Source organism: Podarcis erhardii, assembly GCF_964252035.2.
Source record: "Podarcis erhardii genome assembly, chromosome: 14".
NCBI classification, from domain to species: Eukaryota; Metazoa; Chordata; class Lepidosauria; order Squamata; family Lacertidae; genus Podarcis; species Podarcis erhardii.
The window spans coordinates 38342435-38365504 of NC_138503.1; the positions used below are offsets into that span (position 1 = coordinate 38342435).

The following is a 23070-nucleotide window of genomic DNA, read 5'->3' on the forward strand; positions in this document are numbered from 1 at the left end:
GCAAAGCCCTCTGCCCTGCCTGAAACCCTGGAGAGCTGTTGGCAGTGAATACAGCGATACATGGACCAATAGCCTGATTGGAACAAGGCAGCTAAGGCCCTATCACCTCAGGCCCAGGGGCCAAATGTGGCCCTTAAGTCTTCCCTCTCTGGCCCCCTGAACTCTCCCCAGCCCCCGCCCCCAGCCTTGTTTTATACCATGAATAGGTTTTGCCTGGCTGGAATGAATCTTTGAAGTCTGATGCATCCGAAGGACAGGTGCAGAAAGTTCTGTAAAAAGGCAAAATTTGCACCCATTGTAAGACTGTGGTTTCATTTCTGGTGAGGAAAACCCACAACCAGATTATTATTATTTGAGGATCGAGGAAGCTACCTCTATCAGGCAGGTAGGCCCATCAATAGCCTAGCGAGAAAAGGGGGCTGGGCTTGTCGCGCTGCCCCCGCCCTTTATGTTAATCAGCGCTGAATCACGCTCACCTGACGGGAGGGGGAAACAAATAAACCCCGCCCCTCCACAGACAGAGAGAGCGGAGAAATCCTGAGGGGGCTGAACCACCCGAGCCATTTGCTTTGACGGGGGGGGGTCGGCGGAAAGAGACACCCCAAGACCCAGTCTGACATTCCTCTTTCACGAACCCTAAAAAGCAAAATGAAAACCGTCCTCATGATCACAGATCAGCGAAATGACCGCGGAGGAAGAGCAGGAGGCGGTTCCCTATTAAGAGCCCTCCCTTCCCCCCTCCCTCTCTTCCTTGGCACATTCCAAGAGAAGGGAGGAGGAGGAGGAGGAGGAGGAGCCGTCTCGGCCCCCACGTGACCCCCGGGCAGCCGCCATTTTGTCCTGCGGTGGCTGGGTATTTAGAGCGAACCGCGAGCGCAGTGGCGGAGCAGCAGCTGCAGGACGAGGAGGAGCGACGGAGCCGGAGCCGGAGCGCGCCGCTGCCAACGCTAACCAACGAGGCCCGCCGTCTTTGCAGCAGCCTCCGCCGCCTGTCAGGACGTTTGAATACTGCTTGGCGGTAGAGGACTAAGCAGCGGCGCTAGAGGACTTAAGGAGCCCCGTCACCCGCCGCCGCCTCTTGCAGCTCACAGCCGCCAGCCCTTCGCCCGGCTCAGCTTGGCGCCGACGTAGCCGTCCTCCTCCACCCCCCTTTCGCTGCTTAGTCTTATTTTTTAAAACTCTCCCTCCCCCCGCCGGCTCGGTGCATCTCAGCAGCCATGTCGTCCGCAGCCACCACCGCTCCTCCCGAATATTCCTGCTTCTTCGCCGTCATGGGTGCCTCGGCTGCCATGATCTTCAGCGGTGAGGCTGTGGGGTATTTCCGACGAGGACACACGGGTGGGGCTTGGCGGTGGGGGTTTGGTTGAGGAAGGACGTCATGTGAGGAGGCTGCTGCTGCTGCTGCTGCTGTGTGGCCTTGCGTAACTGGGCTGGGTGTCATCCTGATCGCGGCGGCGGGGGGGGGGGGGGAGGCGCTCGGCTCAGCCAGGGTGGCTCTGCAGCAGTTGGGTGACTTGGTTCCAACCCACCCACTCGCCTCTTTGGCACATCCTGGGAGGAGATCCTGCCGCAAGCGGGGAGGGGGACAAGTGGGATCGTTATACAGTATTGGGGGGGGTGGCTTTGCTTTGGCCAAACCCTGAGGCTCTTTCGTGTCTCCATGAAGACATCTCCTGGCTGCCTGGTGTGTGTGTGTGTGTGTGTGTGTGTGATTTCTTCCCCACCCCCCTCCTATGCCTTAGGGGGAATGGGGGCTTCCATCCCATTTCTCCCAGCACCTTCCTGCTCCTCTTGTGCAATTCTCCACGAAACCGTCTTCCTTATCCTGCCTTTGGACTTGGGAGAGGCAAGAAAGGCGTGGGCACAGGGAGGCGGCAAGTCTGGCGTTACCTCTTTCCCTCTGCCAAGGTGTTTCCCCTCTTCCCTGCCCTACTTGGAGAGGGAATGATCTAGTGTCTTCCCTCCCCCTGCTTCCCAAGATTGGCAACCCCTCTGCAGAAAGCTTGTGGGGTGGTTGGGGAAAGGAAGGAATTATTGGGAGAGGGCAATAGGGGATGTGGTTCCTTGACTCCTTTCTCTGTTTGGGTATGGGAGTTCCTGCAGACATGCTGCTGATTATTGGATTTTTCTTTTTCTTTTTAAAAAAGCTTTCATTTAAAATTAACTGGGGTTCCCCTTGCTTACAACCTGGGAGAGGCAACATGTATTTAGTTTCAATATTTAGTCTGCCGGCTCTATATTGTATCCTGGTCTTCATTGCAAGAGACAGCAGGTGTCCTTCCTTGCTCCAGCCTGTCCCAGTTCCAGGGCTTGGCTTGAGCGGCCTGCCTCTCCTTGTCTTGCCATTCTGTGGCCGCAGGAATGTCCCTGCCCAAGTGATAGGGGAGAGAGGGCAATGCGGGGGCGAAATCCCAGCCCAGCTGGATGTGCTCTGCCTGTCACTTCCGTTGCTTCAGTGTCTACCTTTTTCTTCTTAATTCTCTCCCTTTTTGAAGGTTCTCAGTTCTGCCTTCTGTCGTTCTACTCCTACCAGCTGGCTCATCCGGGGTATTGGCAGGAGGGGGGAGCAGAGGCAAAGAGAAAGAGAAAAGGAGACTACTGCTGTTTCAGAAAGCAGAGATGTAAAGGGGCAATGAGGGTGACGTCATAGGGGAAGAGTGTCAGCTGCTAGAGGAGCCCCTGGCTGGCCATGTGACTGCAGGGAGGGAGGGGGTTGCAGCCTCTGCTTCTTCACTACATGCCATACGGAGTGCTAAATTAACCTAAACCTAGGTGATTCCATGCAGTCATGATTCCATGCGGTCAGTTCATCCAGGCCAGTGAGGCTGGAACATCTTCCATCTTGTAGCAAGCAAGCACTCCCACAAGGCAGTCAGATGGATGTGCAGCGCTTGGATTAACTTGCTGTCTGCCGTTGCAAAATCTGGCTTATCCTTGCTGAGATGTAGTATGCAGCTTGCCCTCCAAAGTCCTATTGGGGTTGCTCTGGAACTGAATTGTTGTGTTAGAAAAAGACCTGAGTGAAGCTATCTCTACACAAGACTTTACTGGAGGTGTCATTTTTGAATCTGTATGTTGGCTTATCAACTGAATGCCAGCATATTAAACTGACACACCATTCTGTTTAAGCGGAGAGGACTTGTGAAATGCAAATAACACTCTGCAAGGGCTACCTAAATTTTGAGCATGGTCATACTGAAAGATTCTGTATTGGATGGGAAGTGGTGGTTAAATAATCAGAGTCCTGAATAAATAGCTCTTGATGAATAAGAGTGCTAGCCAGCTGTGACGGCAAAACTGTTCTAGTCTCTCAGTTGCAGCTCCTTCCCTTTCACTTCTTTCTCTCAAAACTTGTCCATAGCACTTGTCCAGAAGTCTTTAATTGCTTGATTGACCACTAAACAAAACGAGCTATGTCAGATTGCCTTTAATTTCACTTTATAAAGCACCTACAAATGTAATGTAAATGTTTTTGGAAGAGGAATTTCAAAGTATTGTTACTAATTGAAAAATGCAGACATGCTAAACTTTACTGCTTTCCTTAAATGTGTAAGGGATAATCTAGCAAGCACTGCTGCTGTTATCTGTAGCCATGTAAAATATGCTTCTCGCTAAACTATTGCTGCTGCTTTTAAGTTTAATGGGGAGGGGGTCTTGACGCCCATGTACACATTGCATCAAACTACCAGCATGACTCTAACTAGCCAACTATAAAATTCCTTGTGCTGTAGCAATTGGAAGTAAGTTCCATTAGAGTTGAGTATAACGTGAAAATAATCATCCATATAAGTGAATCTCCTTCCATATAAAGCTCCCCTGAGCTATTGCACACCTGAATAGTTCTAGAGCAGGCTTCCTCAAACTCGGCCCTCCAACTGTTTTGAGACTACAGTTCCCATCATCCCTGACCACTGGTCCTGCTAGCTAGGGATCATGGGAGTTGTAGGCCAAAAACATCTGAAGGGCCGAGGTTGAGGAAGCCTGTTCTAGAGTACCCACTGCATTATTACTATTTTAAAAAATAAAAATGCATAGCTCTTCCTCAAAGGAACTCTAGGCTGTTCTTTATTCTCTCCCATTTTAACAACCCAGAGAAGTAGGTTACACTGACATAGTGACTAGCCCAAGGTTGAAGCTTTATGGTTGAGTGGAGACTTGAACCAGAATCTCCCCAGTACTAGTTAGTCATTCTAACCACTACAATATTCTGGCTCTCCTTAAGACAATTGCCTTACCTAGCACACCAGTACTTTCTGACCAAGTTTAGTTACTGATATTGTCTTCAGGAAATATTTTTTCTGAAATCAAATGAAATTAGCATATGGGCAAAAGTAAACTTAGCAGTTAATAAATTCCCACTGTACATGAGAAGATTGCTGAACTTAATATGGCTTCCTTAGCAACTTTGTGCAATAGGCTAATTTCTACACACTCCCCCCCCCGGGGTGCCAACTTGAATAAAATATTGGGGAGGGGAGGTAAGCCCAGCCCCGCATAATCTATCACAGTGGCAGTGTCCATCAACTGGGGGTGGGGTGGGGGGCTTCCTCAAATATTTTATGGTGAGGGATCTTGGCCCCTAGGAATTGGCTCCTCTGCTTCTCCCTGTCATTTATCCAGACATCCAGTTCAAGGGCACATTCTAGCCAAGCAACATTTCCCTGCAGAATAGCTACATACAACTGCCTCTTATCTATTCTGGCAGAGCGTGGGGAACTGGATGGGTCCTGTTCCAGTGGAAACTGGTTGTAGTGGGATTTCCAAATTGTGTTGCCAGGATCAGTGACTCTGAGAAGGCCAGTAACAACTGAAGTTGTCTTGGGAAGATGGCTTGTATACCATTTTCCTCTCAGCAGTGTGCTGTTCCTGTATAAAGCTGTCTTTCGAATGGGCCCAACAGACCAAGCTGCCCCAGAATCCTTTGAGGTAGATTCCTTATCTGACATGCAGATGTTCCTAGTGATAACTAAATGTAAGAAGCATTTATATAGGGAAAGGGGTTCACAGATGGCTAGTCTAGTAGTCTGAATGCGTGATATTTCAAAATAGTGTCCCAACTGTAGTCCCTTAAAGCAGCAAATGGAAAACTTGCATTGCAAGTTCATGTCAGTAGCACCCCAAGTTGAGTTGGCTATTGAGTATTGTTCCCTACATTGGACTAGACCTCTCAACAAAGTAGCAATAAGGTGTGAACAGTTGCTTCGACAGACTTGTTCTAGATCAGATCCGGTCGTTGGCTAAACACCTGGACGTTTTTGTCCTGCTGTGAAAAGCACTGTTGAGAAAGCCTCTGCCAGATAGATGGCTGTGTTCATATGTTGAAAAGTGGTTTGATAGAACTTGCAGATTGAATCAATTTGTGGAAAGGTATTCATGATTAAAACTGTGTTGGACAACCATACATAGTTCTTGGTGGATGTTCTGTTAAATACCCAGACACCTTAACTAGCAGTCTATTAGTGAACTGCAAATGGCACTGAATGCTAATCTTCAGAGAAGCAAGAAGCTAACTTGTCAAAGGCTTCCATTCCAGAGACTTGGATATGCAGTGCCTTAAGATGAATGACTTAGTACCTGTTGGTTTGTCATTGAACACTGTCCTGGCACACCTTAAATAAGACACTATGTCTTAGTTCCTCATGAGCTGTGCAAGACCAGTCTAGTACTACTAAGTTCAGGCCTTGTTTTGTGCTAGCCAGCTTGAGACAGAAACCATGTTGTATAAACACCCATATCTTGGTCCTGTACACACTAATTTCTGATGATAGTAAACAGCTTATAAAAAACTCATTCTGGTCATTGCTGGCTAACCTTGTGATGGTGCTACCTTTCTGCTGCAAGTGCCATCATGACCTTCAAGCATGCAACCATATTTTGTGATACTTATTTGGTGACTGATCTCTAATCAGAAGGCTTGTGGGTTTTCCCTGCTTCATTGGATTATCAGATGCTTCTGAGTGATGTGATTATCTAATATTTCCATGTAACATAGTTAGACTCTATGGCAGAAGGAAATGGGTGACAATAATTTCCAGTGGTTACAAGTACTATATACTGATCCATGTTAACTTCCTACTTGATATAATCTTCCTTGTAATGTGCATCTATCTTTAGAAAGGTGAAACCTGGAATTGCCAGGCTGGGGAGCACATTTCTGCTCCCAATATGGCTAGCTGCACAGCTTTAAAAAAAAAATCTCTAAATTGCTCTTTAGCTGGGTGGATCATGGGGAAGGATAATGAAAGCAAAACTTAACGTATTACAAGAGCTTTCTGGACTGCTTTAAAGAGGCAGAAGCTGTTAAAATGGCTTCTTGTCTTGTAATTTCCTGACCAACAAGATTGTTTGACTAAACTTCAGAGTGCTGTTACCAAAAGCGGATTGTTACAAAGCTTAAAAATAGCATTACAGTTAGCATGGACTAGCTTACTAAAGTTGGGTATTGCCAGATGTTCGGATTGGCCATAGACTGTTAACATCTCATACAGTATTCTAGTACACCAGAAACAAACACATGAGATTGCACGCCACATCTAAATTATTTTATTATTACTTATTAGATTTATATACTGCCCTTCATCACAGGATCTCAGGGCAGTTCAGAGTAAACATACAAGGTAAAAACACAAATAGTTAAAACGAACAACAAAATAAGATACACACTGAAGAAGTGTGCATGCACACAAAAGCTCATACCAAGAACTGACTTAGTTGGTCTTTAAGGTGCTACTGGAAGGAATTTTTTTTGTTTTGACTATGGCAGACCAACACGGCTACCTATCTGTAACAAAATAAGACACACACACACCCAAAAAACACACCATGTAGAATATTAAGCAGCCAAAGGCCTGGTTGAAGATGACATAGGAAGGATCCACTAGGAACTTCATATAAGCAACCATTAACACCATATGTCATAATCTGGCCATGTCAAACTGCACTTTAGGAAACTTCTAGAGTTCTGCAGTAGATGAGCATGTCAGTAAAACGTAGTTTCATTTTTTCCAAAGTTGAGACAGACAAATGAACATGGATTGCTGTGATCATTGTCCTAATGTGACTGTCACTTTGTCAAGTGTTTCATTCTGCGGTTCTTCAATTAAACCATCATCCAATAGTATGTTGGTCTACAAGTCTACTTTCCACAGAAATGAGTAAAAGCTTTGTTTTCAGCCCTGGCTGACATAGTTGCATAACAGCTAGTTCCTATTGATGATGAGATGGTGTTCTTGTCATCCCCAAAATTCTAAGTACTGTAAACTAGAATATTTGCAGATCCTGATTGTAACTTGTAAAATGGGTGGAAGGTGTGAAGGCGAATGGATGTCTGACTTTGGCCTCTGGAAGCCCTACAGAATGCTGGCCTTAGCTTTCCCCTAGGCTTCCGCGCAACTAAGAGGCCTACTCATAACGTTTTATTTTAAAAAATCAATGAGGGTTTGTTGGTGTGAATATCAAGTAAGGTGTGCTGGACCAGTCCAAAACACATTTGCTTTTCTGATCTTGACATTAAATGTTCAGATAAGCTTTTAAGTGATAGCCTTCCCTGCCTTCCATTGGGGATCTTTGTGCCAGAGTTAAAATGGTGGAGAATCTTTTTGAAACACAGTGCATTCTTCTCCCAAACTTTGCAAACATCTGCCAATACTAACTTGGATCTTCATGATCCACAGACAAGGAACTGTCTGTTACTACCACTTGAAGTGTTAAGAGAAGCTAGAGATGTATTGTTGACAGATGATCTGCAACCCCAGAAAGCCAGCCAGTTTAAGTACCTGTGATATTTCAGCTTCTAGCTTTAAAGCACTGCACATGCTTGAAGCCCTCTCCCCCACTCTCCAAAAAGAACACCATATGTTCTTTCAGGCATAGGTCCATCATTCACTCTGCTTTAAGCTGCTAATTGAAGACCTCCTTTCTTCTCTCTGTTAGTGATCTCCAAACTTGCCTAGCAAAAATGGGATCTCTTGGCTTACTGTTGCTCACAATTTGAATGAAGGTTTGCGTAATACATTTTTGCCTAAATAAGAAGTGATAGAGCCAAGATCTTTTTAAGCTTTTATCTGAATTCCCATGTGCAAGAAATGAACTGTTTAACACCCAACTGGGGGTCGGAGGCAGAGAGAGAAAACAGGAAGAGTCCAAAGATGGGCAAGCTCATTCTTTGAATGTTTGTGAATGGCAAGTTGCTGTAAGAAACCACTGAGAAGTCAAAGTCAGGAATTAAACCTTACTTCTCGGAATGCTTTACATCTTCTCCTTTGGAGCTTGTGGCATCGCTTTGCAGGTCTAGAATGTATCCTAGTGTTCGCGTCTTCAGTCCTGCCTTCAACCCGACAGGTTTGGCACACACAGGAGAGTCACCCTGAACGCAGCCAGATCCCCCTGTCCCGAGGATTTACCTCCTCGGGTTTTGAGGTTCGCAGAGCCCTAGCGTGACCTCTTTATGCCTCACAAAGTTCAGGATCTCCCCGGAGAGTTGATCCTGCACTCCTTCAAATGGCAAGAGGAAGTTGCAGAGTGCTTTACATGTTGGGTGGGGCACAAGTCATGGTGTGCTAGTACTCCACATTCTGGCAGAATTAAGATAAAATTACCTTAAATCTGTAAGTAAGTAAATTTGGGGCCATGAGGACACATCTAAGTCAAGTCTTTAGAAACAGGTTCTCAGTCCTATAGGTAGAATAGCAGTTGACTATGGTGGGGCAAGTGGGAGGGGGAAGGAGGTTGGGTGCTATGTTAGCACATCTTTATGCTACAAAATCCTGCTCAGGTTTTTCCAACAGCAATTAAGTGTACATAGCAGGCAAATAAAACTTCAACTTTGTAATGCTAGGAAATGCCAGCTGCAAAACCCACAACAGAAGCTTTTAAGTTGATGGATGAGTTTATATGTTATGAAGTGTATGGTATGCCTACATCCTTTTTGTGTTGCTATGTCTTCATTTGTATGGAAGTGTTCTCTTTAATTTGCAGAAATGAATCTAGACTTGTTTGCTACCTTGATGGATTTCTCCCAGCATGTAGAAGTCATGCTAGAAAGCAGGGTTTCTTCCTGTAATTACAAGCTTTTTTCTAACTAGAGCAATGAAAAAAATATTAGGTTTGCAGCTGCTATAATGTACCGGTAAATCCATTTCCAAATAGCAAGAGGCTTGGCTTCTAATATAGAAACCTGTACTAGGGCTGAACTAATAAAATGTAACTGGATGATGTACTCCAGGAAAAATTAAGGAAGACTTGTATTTGTATGTTACCAACCTTCCTTAGACCTGAGCAGGCCACTTAAATATTTTCACATAGCTTGTCCATACGTCCCAGTTAAAGCCATTTCTGTCCAGTTCCTCATCTTAGAGCTCTGCAAGATTTCTGACAGTTTTTCAATCTAAGGTACCTAGCTGACCTCCTGTTAACTCTTGGTGCAAGAAGGTTTTCCCTCATTCAGATTTGTATTAGTGTAGTCCCCCTAACTATTGTGGCAAGGATATGCTCTGCTTGAACATGAAGAATACAATTTCCTAAATCTGTTGTCATATGGACTCTTGACCAACGGCTGGCTTACTGTCAAATCAAGGAGAATGAAGTGACTAGATCATTTGCCTTTATCTTGTCAGCACTTTCTAGATTATGCTAATAATTCTTGATTAAAATGAAGATTCTGTTGTGGTGGGACTTTGACTTTAAGAATTACGTCACAAAACCAGTTGCTACTTTCAGAACCTCTGACTTGAGACTGTCACTGAAAACACTTAACTAAAGTATCTTCCTTCTCAAGCAAGTTAGAGGTTCTGAAAGTAGCAGTTGGTTTTGTGACTAAACTAACAAGGCTGTGTCTTAATTCTTTAATCCTTCTATAGATCACAAACTTCCTGGCATTCATGCAATATTCCACCAAAATCAATATTCCTGCATGAAAGCTGTACATGGCTTTACACCATGTGCCATTTAATATATTATCAGAGCAGTGGCTACTAGAATAACTAAATTAAGCAGTTGTTTGGAAGCCTCCATTATAAAACCACAACTTCACATACTTCATCAACAAAGCTTTAGCAACTCTGTGCAGCAAAGACTGGGCAAGCATTCAAAACTATTCTCATGGTCGTGGTATGCACTGTATAATTAAAATGCAAGCCTCTGACAGGAAAAGGTGGATTCTACAACCTGTGTAAAATTCACTGTGTCTACTTGCACAATTTTTCCCCCCAGTTTCAGATAAGCAAAGAGTTATTTAGGACAGAGTTGTTCAGCTGTTAGTGTGCCTAGCTAAATTCTGCCAGTTGCACTTCTCTTGTGACTATCATCATTTGTGTGCTTAGTAATAAAATTGCTACAGCCAATTTTTATAGCAGTGCATCTTGCAACAGGATTATCCGATGTCAGAAAAGTGGAAGTTGCTTGGCCTTAGCCACCCTTTTCAAGGTTCCTTTCCTCTACAAGTTAACTTGGATCCTAAATGGCTCCTCTGTGTAAGGGATGGAGCAATTTTTGCCAACCTCAACTGCAGCCCCCGCCCCCCCCCCGGCCCCAAAAAAATTTCAAACCATTCCCTGGGAGCAGAGTCTTGAGGTAATATAAAGGCAGGGGGGAAAGGGAAATGCTTTTTTGTGAACATAAACCCTATTCCATTCATAGAAGGAAGGTTCGTATCCAAGCCAGTGTTTTTAATACAGCATTGTTAAGGTACATGGACTTTAGCAGAATACCTTGAATAAGAATCCCTAATCCAAGCAAGTTATAACCTACAACGACCTGCAGCCTCAGTTCACAACATATCTGTGTTACTATGTATTTTTCTGCTGAACAGTCTGTATGGTGTTGCCTTCTCACCATCAAAAACTAATAAACCTGGGTCCATAGAGCTATTAATCAAGACTTCTATCTTCTCCAGCACAACTGTTCAGCAAGTATAGATCTAGAAGTCCATAAGACTAGTCATATATTTTTGCAAAACTCTTGGCTGACATTTACCTGGATGTATGGAGGATTAAGTACTTCCATTCAGGGTTCAAAATTAGTAGGGCGCCAGGCGTATATCTCCATTTGCGAGCACCTCAAACACTGCTTCCATTGCTACTATGAGCTGCAGAATCGGGATTTATTAGAGTAATGGCTAATTTGGTGCATGCTGTGGGCAGCCTTTCTGTACTTTTGATTGGGACACTGTAGCCCAGTTAACATCACAATAAATGATGGGTTGGGGCAATTGATGAAATAACAAGGCTGACTTGCTTCATCCACTGTACAACAGAAGTAGGGAGGACCATAGCAGAACTTTTGAACAACATGCACCATAGGGGTTTTTTTTAATATCTTCTGAACCTGTTGTTTGTAGCCTAATGTGATTGTAATAGTATGATCCTAACTATGTGAGTAGTGAGGGGAGAGAGACTGTGTTGGCCAGCAGGTAATGGTTTTTTCCACCCACTTTGCCCTACCCTCCAGCCCTAGGACTCTTAAAAAGAGCTGTATCCAGAGGGAGGAGAGAGGGGAACTTTTTGCCATCGGGGTGGTTGGTTTCACCTGTGCTGCTACATCTCCAGCCCAAGGAACCTTCAGAAAGGAGTTGCTGCCATGGGCATTATATGTATACATATTTTAATGAGCAGCATAGAGAGAAAAATGAGTCATTGGGTGTGGGGAGTGTGTATGTGAACCTTGCAGTGCTTAGTTTATATTTTGGCTGCTATTTGTTGATGTTAATACTATTTTATAGATTATAAATACTGTATTGATTTGTTAATCATAGAATAGGACCTTTGCTTTAATTGTGACGATCTTTTCTTGTTGTTGTTTTGTTTCACTGATTTGTTAATTATTCCACAAGATTTATGTTGTATTTCTGATGTTCTGTTCTGTTCTATCATGTTATTTGCAAGCCACCATGGAATTCATTTGAATGAAAAGTGGCACAGAAATATAATTAATCAAATCAGTCAAAATCAAATATGCCAAATGCTTACATAGCAATGAATGCAAGAGAGTCATTCTAATCCAACAAGCTGTTGCTGTAGCTCATTATCATAGGGTAGATCAACTTAAAGCAAGCTTACAGCTTCAAATTAGAAGAATGCACACTGCTTGCTTGATGACACTGGTAAGGACAGTTTCAGTATTTTTTATTCCTGTCAAATGAGCCTGCTAGAATCAAATCAAGGGTCTGTGTAGCCTAGCATCTCTCTGACAGTAGCTAATCAAATACCTCTGGGAAATAAGCTGATCACAGAACCAACACTCCCCTGTTGTGTGTCCCCAACATCTCATATTGTGGGTTAATGCTACCTGTTTAAATGTTTGTTTGCATACCAGGATGCAAATAGCTATCACTGTTAAGGGATTTATTTCCCAAGCAGCAATCTCCAGTACCAACTGCTTGTAAAACAGAGGTATGAAAAGTAGGTTTGATAATGGAAAAAGAGTATTATGTTCAAAGGGTGGGGGTGGGGGGAAATATTCTCAAACATACGTAAGTGCCTAAAGTAGCCCCCTGGATCCTTGCCAAAGTTTGTTAAAAATTTAAAACAATATTACTATTTTGAAAGATGCACAATGTATTGCTTATGTAACAGGAAACCTGCATTTTTTTTCAAGCAGTATGTGCGCAAAAATACACCTGTTGTGGGGAGGGGAATTGCTTCATTGCACGAGTAAAGATCTTCATGTCATTTCACTTCTATTGATGCTCAATTACAGGTAACTTATTTACCCACCAACCATCTGGTACTTCAACTAGCTGTTCTAATTTAATGTCCAGAAGCAAGTTTGTCCAGTGAGATGGGAAGTGTTCTTGGTGATTAAGTGGTCACAATATTCACAATTTGAGAAGCAAACAAAGGTGGTGGTTAGATGACACTTGGATAAAATTTTAAATCATCCAGTGGGTTCAGACTTTTGCCAGAGCTACCACCTGAATCCCAATAATAAATTGTAGATTCCTAAGAAATAGAGGAAAACAATAGAATGGGAAAAACCAGAGATTTGTTCAAGAAAATTGGAGATATGAAAGGAACATTTCGTACAAAGATTACCATAATAAAGTACAAAAGTGTTAAGGACCTAACGGAAGCGGAAGACATCAAGAAGAGGTGGCAAGAATACTCAGAGGAATTCTACCAGAAAGATATGTATATCTCGTACACTGCAGGTAGTGTGGTTGCTGACCTTGAGCCAGCCATCCTGGAGAGTGAAGTCAAATGGGCCTTAGAAAGCACTGCTAATAACAAGGCCAGTGGAAGTGATGGTATTCCAGCTGAACTATTTAAATTTTTTAAAGATGATGCTGTTAAGGTGCTACACTCAATATGCCAGCAAGTTTGAAAAACTCAGCAGTGGCCAGAAGATTGGAGAAGATCAGTCTACATCCCAATCCCAAAGAATGCTCCAACTACCACAATATTGCACTCATTTCACACACTAGCAAGGTTATGCTTAAAATTTTACAAGGCAGGCTTAAGCAAGCAGTATGTGGACCGAGAACTCCCAGAAGTGCAAGCTGGATTTCGAAGGGGAAGAGGACCCAGAGACCAAATTGCAAACATGTGCTGGATAATGGAGAAAGCTAGAGAGTTCCAGAAAGACATCTACTTCTGCTTCATTGACTATGCAAAAGCCTTTGACTGTGTCAACCATAGCAAACTATGGCAAGTTCTTAAAGAAATGGGAGTGCTTGATCACCTCACCTGTCTTCTGAGAAATTAAGATTGCTGGAAAAAATATCAACAACCTCAGATATGCAGATGATACAACCTTGATGGCAGAAAGTGAGGAGGAATTAAAGAACCTGTTAATAAGGGTGAAAGAGAAGAGTGCAAAATATGGTCTGACGCTCAACAGAAAAAAAACCTAAGATCATGGCCATTGGTCCCATCACCTCCTGGCAAATAGAAGGGGAAGAAATGGAGGCAGTGAGAGATTTTACTTTCTTGGGTTCCATGATCACTGCAGATGGTGACAGCAGTCACGAAATTAAAAGACACCTGCTTCTTGGGAGGAAAGCAATGACAAACCTAGACAGCATCTTAAAAAGCAGAGACATCACCTTGCCAACAAATGTCTGTATAGTTAAAGCTATGGTTTTCCCAGTAGTGATGTATGGAAGTGAGAGCTGGACCATAAAGAAAGCTGATCGCCAAAGAATTGATGCTTTTGAATTATGGTGCTGGAGGAGACTCTTGAGAGTCCCATGGACTGCAAGATAATCAAACCTATCCATTCTGAAGGAAATCAGCCTGGATTGCTCACTGGAGGACAGATCCTGAAGCTGAGGCTCTAATACTTTGGTCACCTCATGATAAGAGAAGACTCCTTGGGAAAGACCCTGATGTTGGGAAAGATGGAGGGCACAAGAAGGGGATGACAGAGGATGAGATGGTTGGTCAGTGTTCTTGAATCTACCAGCATGAGTTTGACCAAAATGTGGGAGAGAGTGGAAGACAGGAGTGCCTGGTGTGCTCTGGTCCATGGGGTCACAAAGAGTCGGACACAACTAAACTGCTAAACAACAACTAGACTACCATCAAATTGGTTGTTTTACATATAGCATTGCAAATGTATCTAGTAGAGATTTGACTAGGTTTTGAGAGATTTAGCTATGGGACTAACATGCATTTGCTTATACAGTGGTACCTCAGGTTACATACGCTTCAGGTTACAGACTCTGTTAACCCAGAAATAGTACCTAAGGTTAAGAACTTTGCTTCAGGATGAGAACAGAAATCGTGCTCTGGCGGTGCTACGGCAGCGGGAGACCCCACTAGCCAAAGTGGTGCTTCAGGTTAAGAACGGACCTCCGGAACAAATTAAGCACTTAACCCGAGGTACTACTGTATTTATTACAAACCTAGTTCTGCAACTCATATTTAAAATTATATTTAAAAAGAAATCAATTTGCTTCCTTTGTTAAAAAAAATAAAAATCCAGCCTGTTTGCTGCTTTTGCTTGCCATAGCCTATCCACACTACCATGGGATAATGCTCAGGCTGGTGGTGGCGAAGACAACAGCCAACCTAGAATCGTAGAATCATAGAATCATAGAGTTGGAAGAGACCACAAGGGCCATCGAATCCAATCCCCTGCCAAGCAGGAAACACCATCAGAGCACTCCTGACATATGGTTGTCAAACCTCTCAGCCTTGTCTCTGGCCAGTTGTAATAAGTCCAGTGGACAAGGCTTGAATAGATGCCTGTGGTATTGGCTCATGAATGTGACGTAGAAGGATGGGGCTATCCAGTGGTGGTTGTCCATTTCTCTTGGCTACACAAGCAGGCAAGGAATGCTAGCTAGCCTTGCCATTCAGAAAGCTGAGTGCCAAGCAGCAGAACAGGGCAGTAGTCCTGTGGCATGAGTTTACTGTGAGCTTGGTGCCACCATGCCTTTTTTTAGTGAGTAAAAAGAAAACTGAAACATTCCCTAGCTGATTTTCTATGCTTGTGAAAGTGTCTGAACAGACGTTCCCTAACATTAGGCGGCCACAAACACCGCTGACACTTAACTGTTGCCAACACCACCTTTCCAAAGGAGAGTTTTATGGTAGGGAAGAGCCAAGTGCTGCACTACCCCAGGAAAGTGTCATGTAAACATGCTGATGGCTTAATTGAGGCTTAACTTACAGCCAATAAACAAGCTGATACCTAGCAACCTTACTACAGGTTTCAGATTTGAGAACTTTGCTCCATTATATGGTTATTTATGCAGGTGAAAACTACTTAAAAGCAAAGCATTACAATTAAGACTGGACTTTAAAATTTCTGCATTCCTGGGATGAGACTTGGGAAGAATAGCCTTACTGCAATCTGGCAGTGCAAAAACTACAACTGCCATAACATGTTACTGTCTTTATTTTAGTTCCTCCTTTCTGATTTTCCTTTGAAGTAGATAGTTTCTGTACATCAAAAGCACAGATGAGCTACATTAGATCAGCTTAAGGTGTTGTACTAGATTTACTATTACATTTGTGGTACATGGCTCAGAGGCTCCATTGGTGATGCAGGATTAAATCAGCCAGCTCTAGTGATGAAGCCATTTTGGCACAGAGTAATGTAGGGTGGGACGCAGGTGGCGCTGTGGTCTAAACCACTGAGCCTAGGGCTTGCCGATCAGAAAGTTGGCTGTTTGAATCCCTGTGACGGAGTGAGCTCCCGTTGCTTGGTTCCCAGCTCCTGCCAACCTAGCAGTTCGAAAGCATGTAGTGCAAGTAGATAAATAGGTACCGCTCTGGTGGGAAGGTAAACGGCGTTTCCATGCGCTGCTCTGGTTTCGCCAGAAGTGGCTTAGTCATGCTAGCCACAGGACCCGGAAAAACTGTCTGCGGACAAACGTCGGCTACCTCTGCCAGTAAAGCAAGATGAGCGCCACAACCCCAGAGTCGTTCGCAACTGGACTTAACTGTCAAGGGTCCTTTACCTTTACCTTTAATGTAATTGCAGCATCCTGAATCCATGGGCTCAGGAAGAGAGACAAAACACTACTGTAAAGTGACAATTTATCTAAAAAGTCCTGAGGCCGTTGAATGCATTGGCACCAGCATGTGTCTCAAGTGAAACTTGTCATCCTTTTATCTAGGAGGATACTGTTTAACTTTCTACCTTAAAATAGGGGCTTAGGGCTGAATGCAGGGGGCTTTGTCTTTTCTGGGGAAGGGGGTGTCAAGTGGCTTCAGACGCTCACCTGAAAATAACAGGCTGCATTGATCTAAGTTGATGGGGGATACGGAAGCTGAGGTCATGTTGTAAAAGTTAGATGCTGCTACTCATTGCTTCCAGTGGTGCATCAAGAATGTTGGTTGTCCTCATGCCTTGAGTGAAGGCATGTGTCCATCTGGGGATCATAGTTAAACCCTAGATCAGGCATAGGTAAACTCGGCCCTCCAGATGTTTTGGGACTACAACTCCCATGATCCCTAGCTAACAGGACCAGTGGTCAGGGATGATGGGAATTCTAGTCCCAAAACATCTGGAGGGCCGAGTCTGCCTATGCCTGCCCTAGATTGTAGTCAGCCAACCTGTGCGGTAGCTAAAACATATAGTCTTGTTGCTGTTTGCACAATAACTCTTGACACTATGCTTTGTCTACCATTTCTACTTCTAATCTACTGCGGGGGGCCCCTAAATTAGAAACAAATATCTTAGTCATAGTGTGTGGATAATATAGTATTGTGGTCTCTCTGAAACCTTGCTTGGCACGTTGTACAGCAAGTCTGACTTGTAACTTGTGAAGCTACATTGCTGCTCAGGGCACACAACAGTTACTGTTAAAAAGCTGCCGATGGACTACATGGTCAGAAGTTTAGAATTTTTTTAGATACTATTTGTAAAATAGTACTGTGTTCTCTCTATTGCTTGCATGGGTATGCTTTGTTACTTCACATTAGAAATCAGTTTAAAAATTGTGTTGTATGACATTCATACCCGCAGTGTGATTTTGTATTTTAGTCATATTATATTTTTGCATGTTAACCATAGTCCAAGATAATTTTACGCAGTGCTGACTTCTGTTCCAATATTTTCCTTTGTTCTTTGGTATTAAAAGGGTATGGTAAGTTTGGTAAGACTCACCTCTGGCTTTTCTCTTCTTCCTTCCAGCATTGGGAGCTGCCTATGGCACAGCAAAGAGCGGCACAGGCATTGCAGCCATGTCTGTTATGCGGCCAGAGCTGATCATGAAGTCAATCATTCCTGTTGTCATGGCGGGTATTATAGCAATCTACGGCTTGGTAGTGGCAGTCCTTATTGCCAATTCCATCACAGTTGGAATTACACTGTACAAGTAAGTTTTCTTTTTGAGTCCTTTGCATTGCGAGCTGTGACGAAATTTTTAAAAAACACTGAAATGGCCAGTTGACATGTCAGCTGCAGATTTTTCAGTGCCTCTGTAGTACAGGGGTCGGCAAGGCTTAACCAGCCTGGGCCGCTTCACTCCCCTGGAGATCTCTCCGCGGGCCGGATCGCGTGTGTGTGCGATCCGACGCGGAGGAGGCGTGTGCATGCACATGTGCAAACGCCATTTCAGGAGCTTCCTGCAGCCGATAGGAAGCCCCGCCAGCTCTGCAGAAGTGAGTCCTTGTGCTGTGCTGTGCCGGTTTAGTGCAGCGCGCAGGGACTTGCCAAGCGGGCGGCAGGGTTCAGGGCCGGCTCGGGGGCTGGTTAAACTACCCCCGTGGGCCGTATCCGGCCCCCGGGCCATAGGTTGCCAACCTCTGCAGTGTAGTATGTGGGAGTACATCTGTAATAGAATCCTCTTCTAAGTTCTTTTAAGGTGCAAAAAAAGCAAGAATTTATATATGCAAATGATAACCCTTATTGGTTATGTTACCATGCTTGGCTAATGATAGCGCCATTTCGGAAACTGTTTCCGTGTAATGTTTGGCAGCACTTGCATTAATATGTGCTACTCATAGCTGTTCAAAACCTGTGGGATCCCATTTGCTAAAGGCCCCAGCTATTTCCAGGTATGTCCTTGTAGGGCAGTGGTGTCCAAATGGGGGACAGCACAACAGCCTAGGTTATTTTTTTTTAGGATTGAAGTTGTTGAGTTTTTTTAAGGGTTAAAGTTGTTGAGGGTTTTTTAGGACTTTACCCCAGGAAATTAATTGCCACAGGGCCCAGATTAAACCGACCAGCGGGCCAGATTAGGCCCCTGAAACGGACTTTGGACATGCATGTTGTAGGGTATACTCAACACACAAAAGCATAGCTTCAAAATCAACCCATCTTGTTCAGACTGAGTCTGGATCAACTTTGTATAAGTACAGTCAAAATTGCAAGCTCAAGGAAACACTGGGCTTAAAATGGTCTATCATTACTTAATATAGAGTCCCTCTGCTTTGAGACTTAAGCTCTAGCATTGTGATAGAAAGGTGTTCAGCCAGCTGGATTCAACTCTCAAATGCCTTCTGGTAATAACTGGGATAAAAGGTATTATTTCCAGCATGCTGGGGTAGGGTGGGGGATTTTTTCTGCACATCAAGCCCTCCTGTAATAATATTGCAAACTGTTTCAATTTTAGCTTTTCGTACAGAATGTTAAGGCTATTGTTGAAACAATAGTACGAGGCCCCCTCTCTTGATCTGCAGAACTGACTGCCCATTTGAGCCAACTGGGCTGTAGTGGGTTTTGAAAGCTTGAGGGGCTTTTCTAACGAACTCCCCCCCCCAAAGTCTTCAAACCAGATAAGGCAAAATACTTTAATATGTAATAACTCTGACATGTGGTGCAGTAGTGAAGCACTGAATTATTCAGTGATGCTTAATTTGAAGCATGTCTGTAAACCAATCTCTTGCTGCTACGCTAGACTTAAACAGGCACGGATCCTTGCATTATGTACCTAGAAAAAGCTGAAACCCAATCTTTGTTAAACTTTCATGAGAAGTTGTAGCAAGCCTGTGACTCCTACCGGGCATATCTGCCCTGTAAGGAAATAATCAGCCACGAGTGCATTGTCTACTATAGTTTGTTTTAACTGTGGCTCATTACTAGAACAATAGAACTAAGATTAATAGGAACTGATGAGATCATGTAAGAACCTGCATGTAGTAGCCGATGGCTATCTGGATGTCTAGTTAATAATCCATCCTAAGAAAGTTATTATTAATAACTTGCCAATAACAGTTATGAATGGAGAACTTTATTGCTAACAAAGCAGAGTTGTATGAATGAAACAAACAAAAATATTTGCACTAATTTTGTTACTTATTCCGTATCCATCCATTTTGGGCTGTTTACTTTTCCTTCAGGGTTTTCCCTCTTGGTCTTTGGGCCGTCACCGTTGAAGATCTGCAGACTCAGATGCAGGCTATTCCAAGGGACTTGGTTCTCTAGCATAAGATCCAGACTTTAAAGCAAAGCTTGTGGCAACAAGATTGCTTTTGTTAGGAACTCATGAAAGTAGTGAAAAAGTAGCCACAAAGCAGTCTCCAGAGTCTATACAGTGGTACCTCGGTTTACGAACTTAATCCGTTCCAGAAGTCCGTTCTTAAAGCGAGGTGTGCTTTCCCTAATGAGGCCTCCTGCCGCTGCTGCCCTTCTACTGTTCAGATTCTGTTCTTAGACCGAGGTAAAGTTCGCAAACCGGGACACTACTTCCGGTTTTGTGGAGTTCGTAAACAGGACTGTTCTTAAACCGAGGTACCACTGTGTAAGCTAATTGTGGGCTACCTTGTCCTTTGCTTTTCAAAGGGGCAGGAAATCAGAACTTCCTGCAACTAAAATTGGTCCGCTTGGCCTGCTGGTGAATGGATGCTTAACAGCAACAACAACGGTGAATGGCTCAAAATCCCCCTTTTATATTATTTCTTAAATTTATATCCTGCCAACAAACAGAGCAGCAAAACAATGCAATTAAAAAACAAAGGGTTGTGTCCAGCTAAGTTTGACTCAAGAGTAGTTGCAGTGGAATTAATGGCCTTATTTAATCATGCCCATTTTCGTTAGGTTTACTCTGAGCGGAAATTAGTTTGATAGGACAGGGTGCCAATTAAAACCATTTAAGATCTCATATCCCCACAGTTTAATAGTTAACTAATAATTAGCATGAAGGTGGTCTTTGCAGTCCTGTTAGACATAGTTACTTGAAACTGTTTAGCTGACTTCTTAGCAAAGCTCTTAATTGAGCTGATTTAGAATAGGAGGGAAAACTGCTTATCACTGTACAGCAGCCATAACTTGGTCAGAATCTTATTAAGGCAGAATGCTTGCATAGTCTAGGAATGCTGATTTGGCCGAAAAGGCTTTCCAGGAAATTTCTGAATGGGTTTGACTTGCCATTCCTAGAAGAACAGTACTAAGCTGTCTCAATGTGATTGGAGTGTGTGTGTTTTTGCTGCTAAACTTTTGTCCCCCTTGTCCTTCACCTGCAGGAGCTTCCTTCAGCTGGGCGCTGGTCTGAGCGTAGGCCTCAGTGGGCTGGCTGCCGGCTTCGCCATCGGCATTGTGGGTGACGCAGGCGTACGGGGGACGGCACAACAGCCTAGGTTATTTGTGGGCATGATCCTGATCTTGATCTTTGCTGAAGTCTTGGGTCTCTATGGCCTCATTGTTGCCCTTATCCTTTCCACAAAGTAAAATAAAAAAAATCAGAGTATGATGTGTTTAAAAAAAAAGTTGAAAAAACAAACAAAACTAATCTCCAGAATGAAAATGGTCTCTCCACAATGTGTACAGTTGTCATCAGTTTGGTAGTTGATCTCTTGTAAATGCGCAATGTATGTTAGTGACTCGTCTGTCTTGTGTGTACTTCAATATTAAAAAGAATGAGCTGCCTCAAGCCCTCTAGGCAAGGCTTGGGGAAGCTCATGTGCAATTTTCCATCCATTCTGCCATTAGAGTACTTTATGTATAAATATGAACTAGAAATGGTAACTTTTTTCTCTTCACTGGATGTTTTATTTATAAGACTTGACATGTTCATACATATGGAGCAAGAGTTTTCAATTTCCCATGCTTATATATATTAATCTCATATATAGGTAGATTAATACACTGTGGGGTTAATTGTAAGTGCAGAGAAATCCTTGGATGTAATTTGAATCTCAAAAGATTGCTGTCGTGTCCTGGTATTGGAGTGTGAGACTGTTTGTGTTTATACAAATAACAGCAAAATGTCAGACACTCCTGTGTTCCCAGTAGTAAAAATAAAAATAAAAAATCTGTATGCTCCGGCATCAAAGTTGTGCACCCAGTGTTGGGTTTCGCAGTTATACGTTTCCAGATAATAAAATTTCCTCCACTACATCATTGTAAAGAGGTGTGTCTTTGTGTGGTTTGTCTAAAATGCAGGCTTTTGAAACACTGGCTCCACCTAACCCTCTGTATGTAAATGCAAGGACACCCTAAAAACCGCCTGGAGGTCAATAAACTAGTCTTGATTTCCCATTGGCACCCTAGTTCCTTGTGCATATTTTTGGGGAGTATGGCTGTACTTGTTCCTGTTTGCTTTTTTGGTGCTAGGCATAATCCGCTTTGTACTATGGGTCTCTTCTCTGCACAGCAGTTGGCACATGGGCAGCAGCTTGTTCAAAGGCATGTCTGTGGCAAGCATAAGCAGGACTCCACCCAATTGGACTGTGGAAAAACAGGCTTCCTGATCAGATGACGCCCTGCCCTCTATTCCTCGCTGTCATGAGTTTCAGGACTGTCTTGACTACAAAATACAGTGGTACCTCAGGTTACATACACTTCAGGTTACATAGGCTTCAGGTTACAGACTCTGCTAACCCAGAAATAGTACCTTGGGTTAAGAACTTTGCTTCAGGATGAGAACAGAAATCGGGTGGCAGCAGTGCAGCAGCAGCAGGAGGCCCCATTAGCTAAAGTGGTGCTTCAGGTTAAGAACAGTTTCAGGTTAAGAACGGACCTCCGGAACGAATTAAGTACTTAACCCGAGGTACCACTGTATCAAAAAACTTTGGACTTGGATCCAGTGGTTGAAATTTCCTAGGCGCCATGCACATTTTACTACTGATGTGCGTCTAGTTGCAACCACATGGAGATTTCTGGGCACCAGGTTGGCAACCACAGTTTAAAAACCTCTGCCTTAATCCATAGTTATTACCATTTCCCCTGTGTGTGTTGTAAGAGCAGATTAGAGTCAAGCAATGTAGTTCAGATTGTAGCATTGGAAAGGGACCCTGAGGATCATCAAGTCCAACCTCCTGGCAAATAGACAGGTTTTGGTTGCCCCAGCAGAATAAGTTTAAGGTGCCATTTGGCACCTAGCTTTTATCTCTGACTTTCTAACAGTGCTTGGATCCAAACAGCAGTAAAGCTCCAAGACACTTTGGTTAGCACAGTGAGATGTGCTTTTGTTCCTCAAGGAGCCAACGGAAATACCATCACAAATGGCTTTGCATTTACAAAACAAATTCCTTCCAGTAGCACCTTAAAGACCAACTAAGTCAGTTCTTGGTATGAGCTTTCGTGTGCATGCACACTTCTTCAGATACACACTTCTTCAGATACACACATCTGAAGAAGTGTGCATGCACACGAAAGCTCATACCAAGAACTGACTTAGTTGGTCTTTAAGGTGCTACTGGAAGGAATTTGTTTTGTTTTGACTATGGCAGACCAACACGG

General features: G+C 43.6%; 1 protein-coding gene and 2 long non-coding RNA genes across 3 annotated transcripts; 1 reads left to right on the forward strand and 2 right to left on the reverse strand.

Annotated features, from left to right (window-relative positions):
- Nucleotides 1-873: 873 nt before the first annotated feature.
- ATP6V0C (ATPase H+ transporting V0 subunit c) lies at nucleotides 874-21736 on the forward strand. The gene is made up of 3 exons (XM_081840139.1): nucleotides 874-1302; nucleotides 17581-17764; nucleotides 20853-21736. Exons 1-3 carry the CDS (start codon nucleotides 1218-1220, stop codon nucleotides 21055-21057), a joined length of 474 nt encoding a protein of 157 aa, XP_081696265.1. The 5' UTR covers nucleotides 874-1217; the 3' UTR covers nucleotides 21058-21736.
- On the reverse strand, nucleotides 14906-17574 carry LOC309329383. The gene is made up of 2 exons (XR_014151107.1): nucleotides 15123-17574; nucleotides 14906-15005 (listed from the first exon to the last, which is right to left on the reverse strand). It is a non-coding gene; the product is annotated as an uncharacterized lncRNA (long non-coding RNA).
- Nucleotides 21218-22842, reverse strand: LOC309329398. The gene is made up of 2 exons (XR_014151126.1): nucleotides 22399-22842; nucleotides 21218-22154 (listed from the first exon to the last, which is right to left on the reverse strand). It is a non-coding gene; the product is annotated as an uncharacterized lncRNA (long non-coding RNA).
- Nucleotides 22843-23070: the final 228 nt, after the last annotated feature.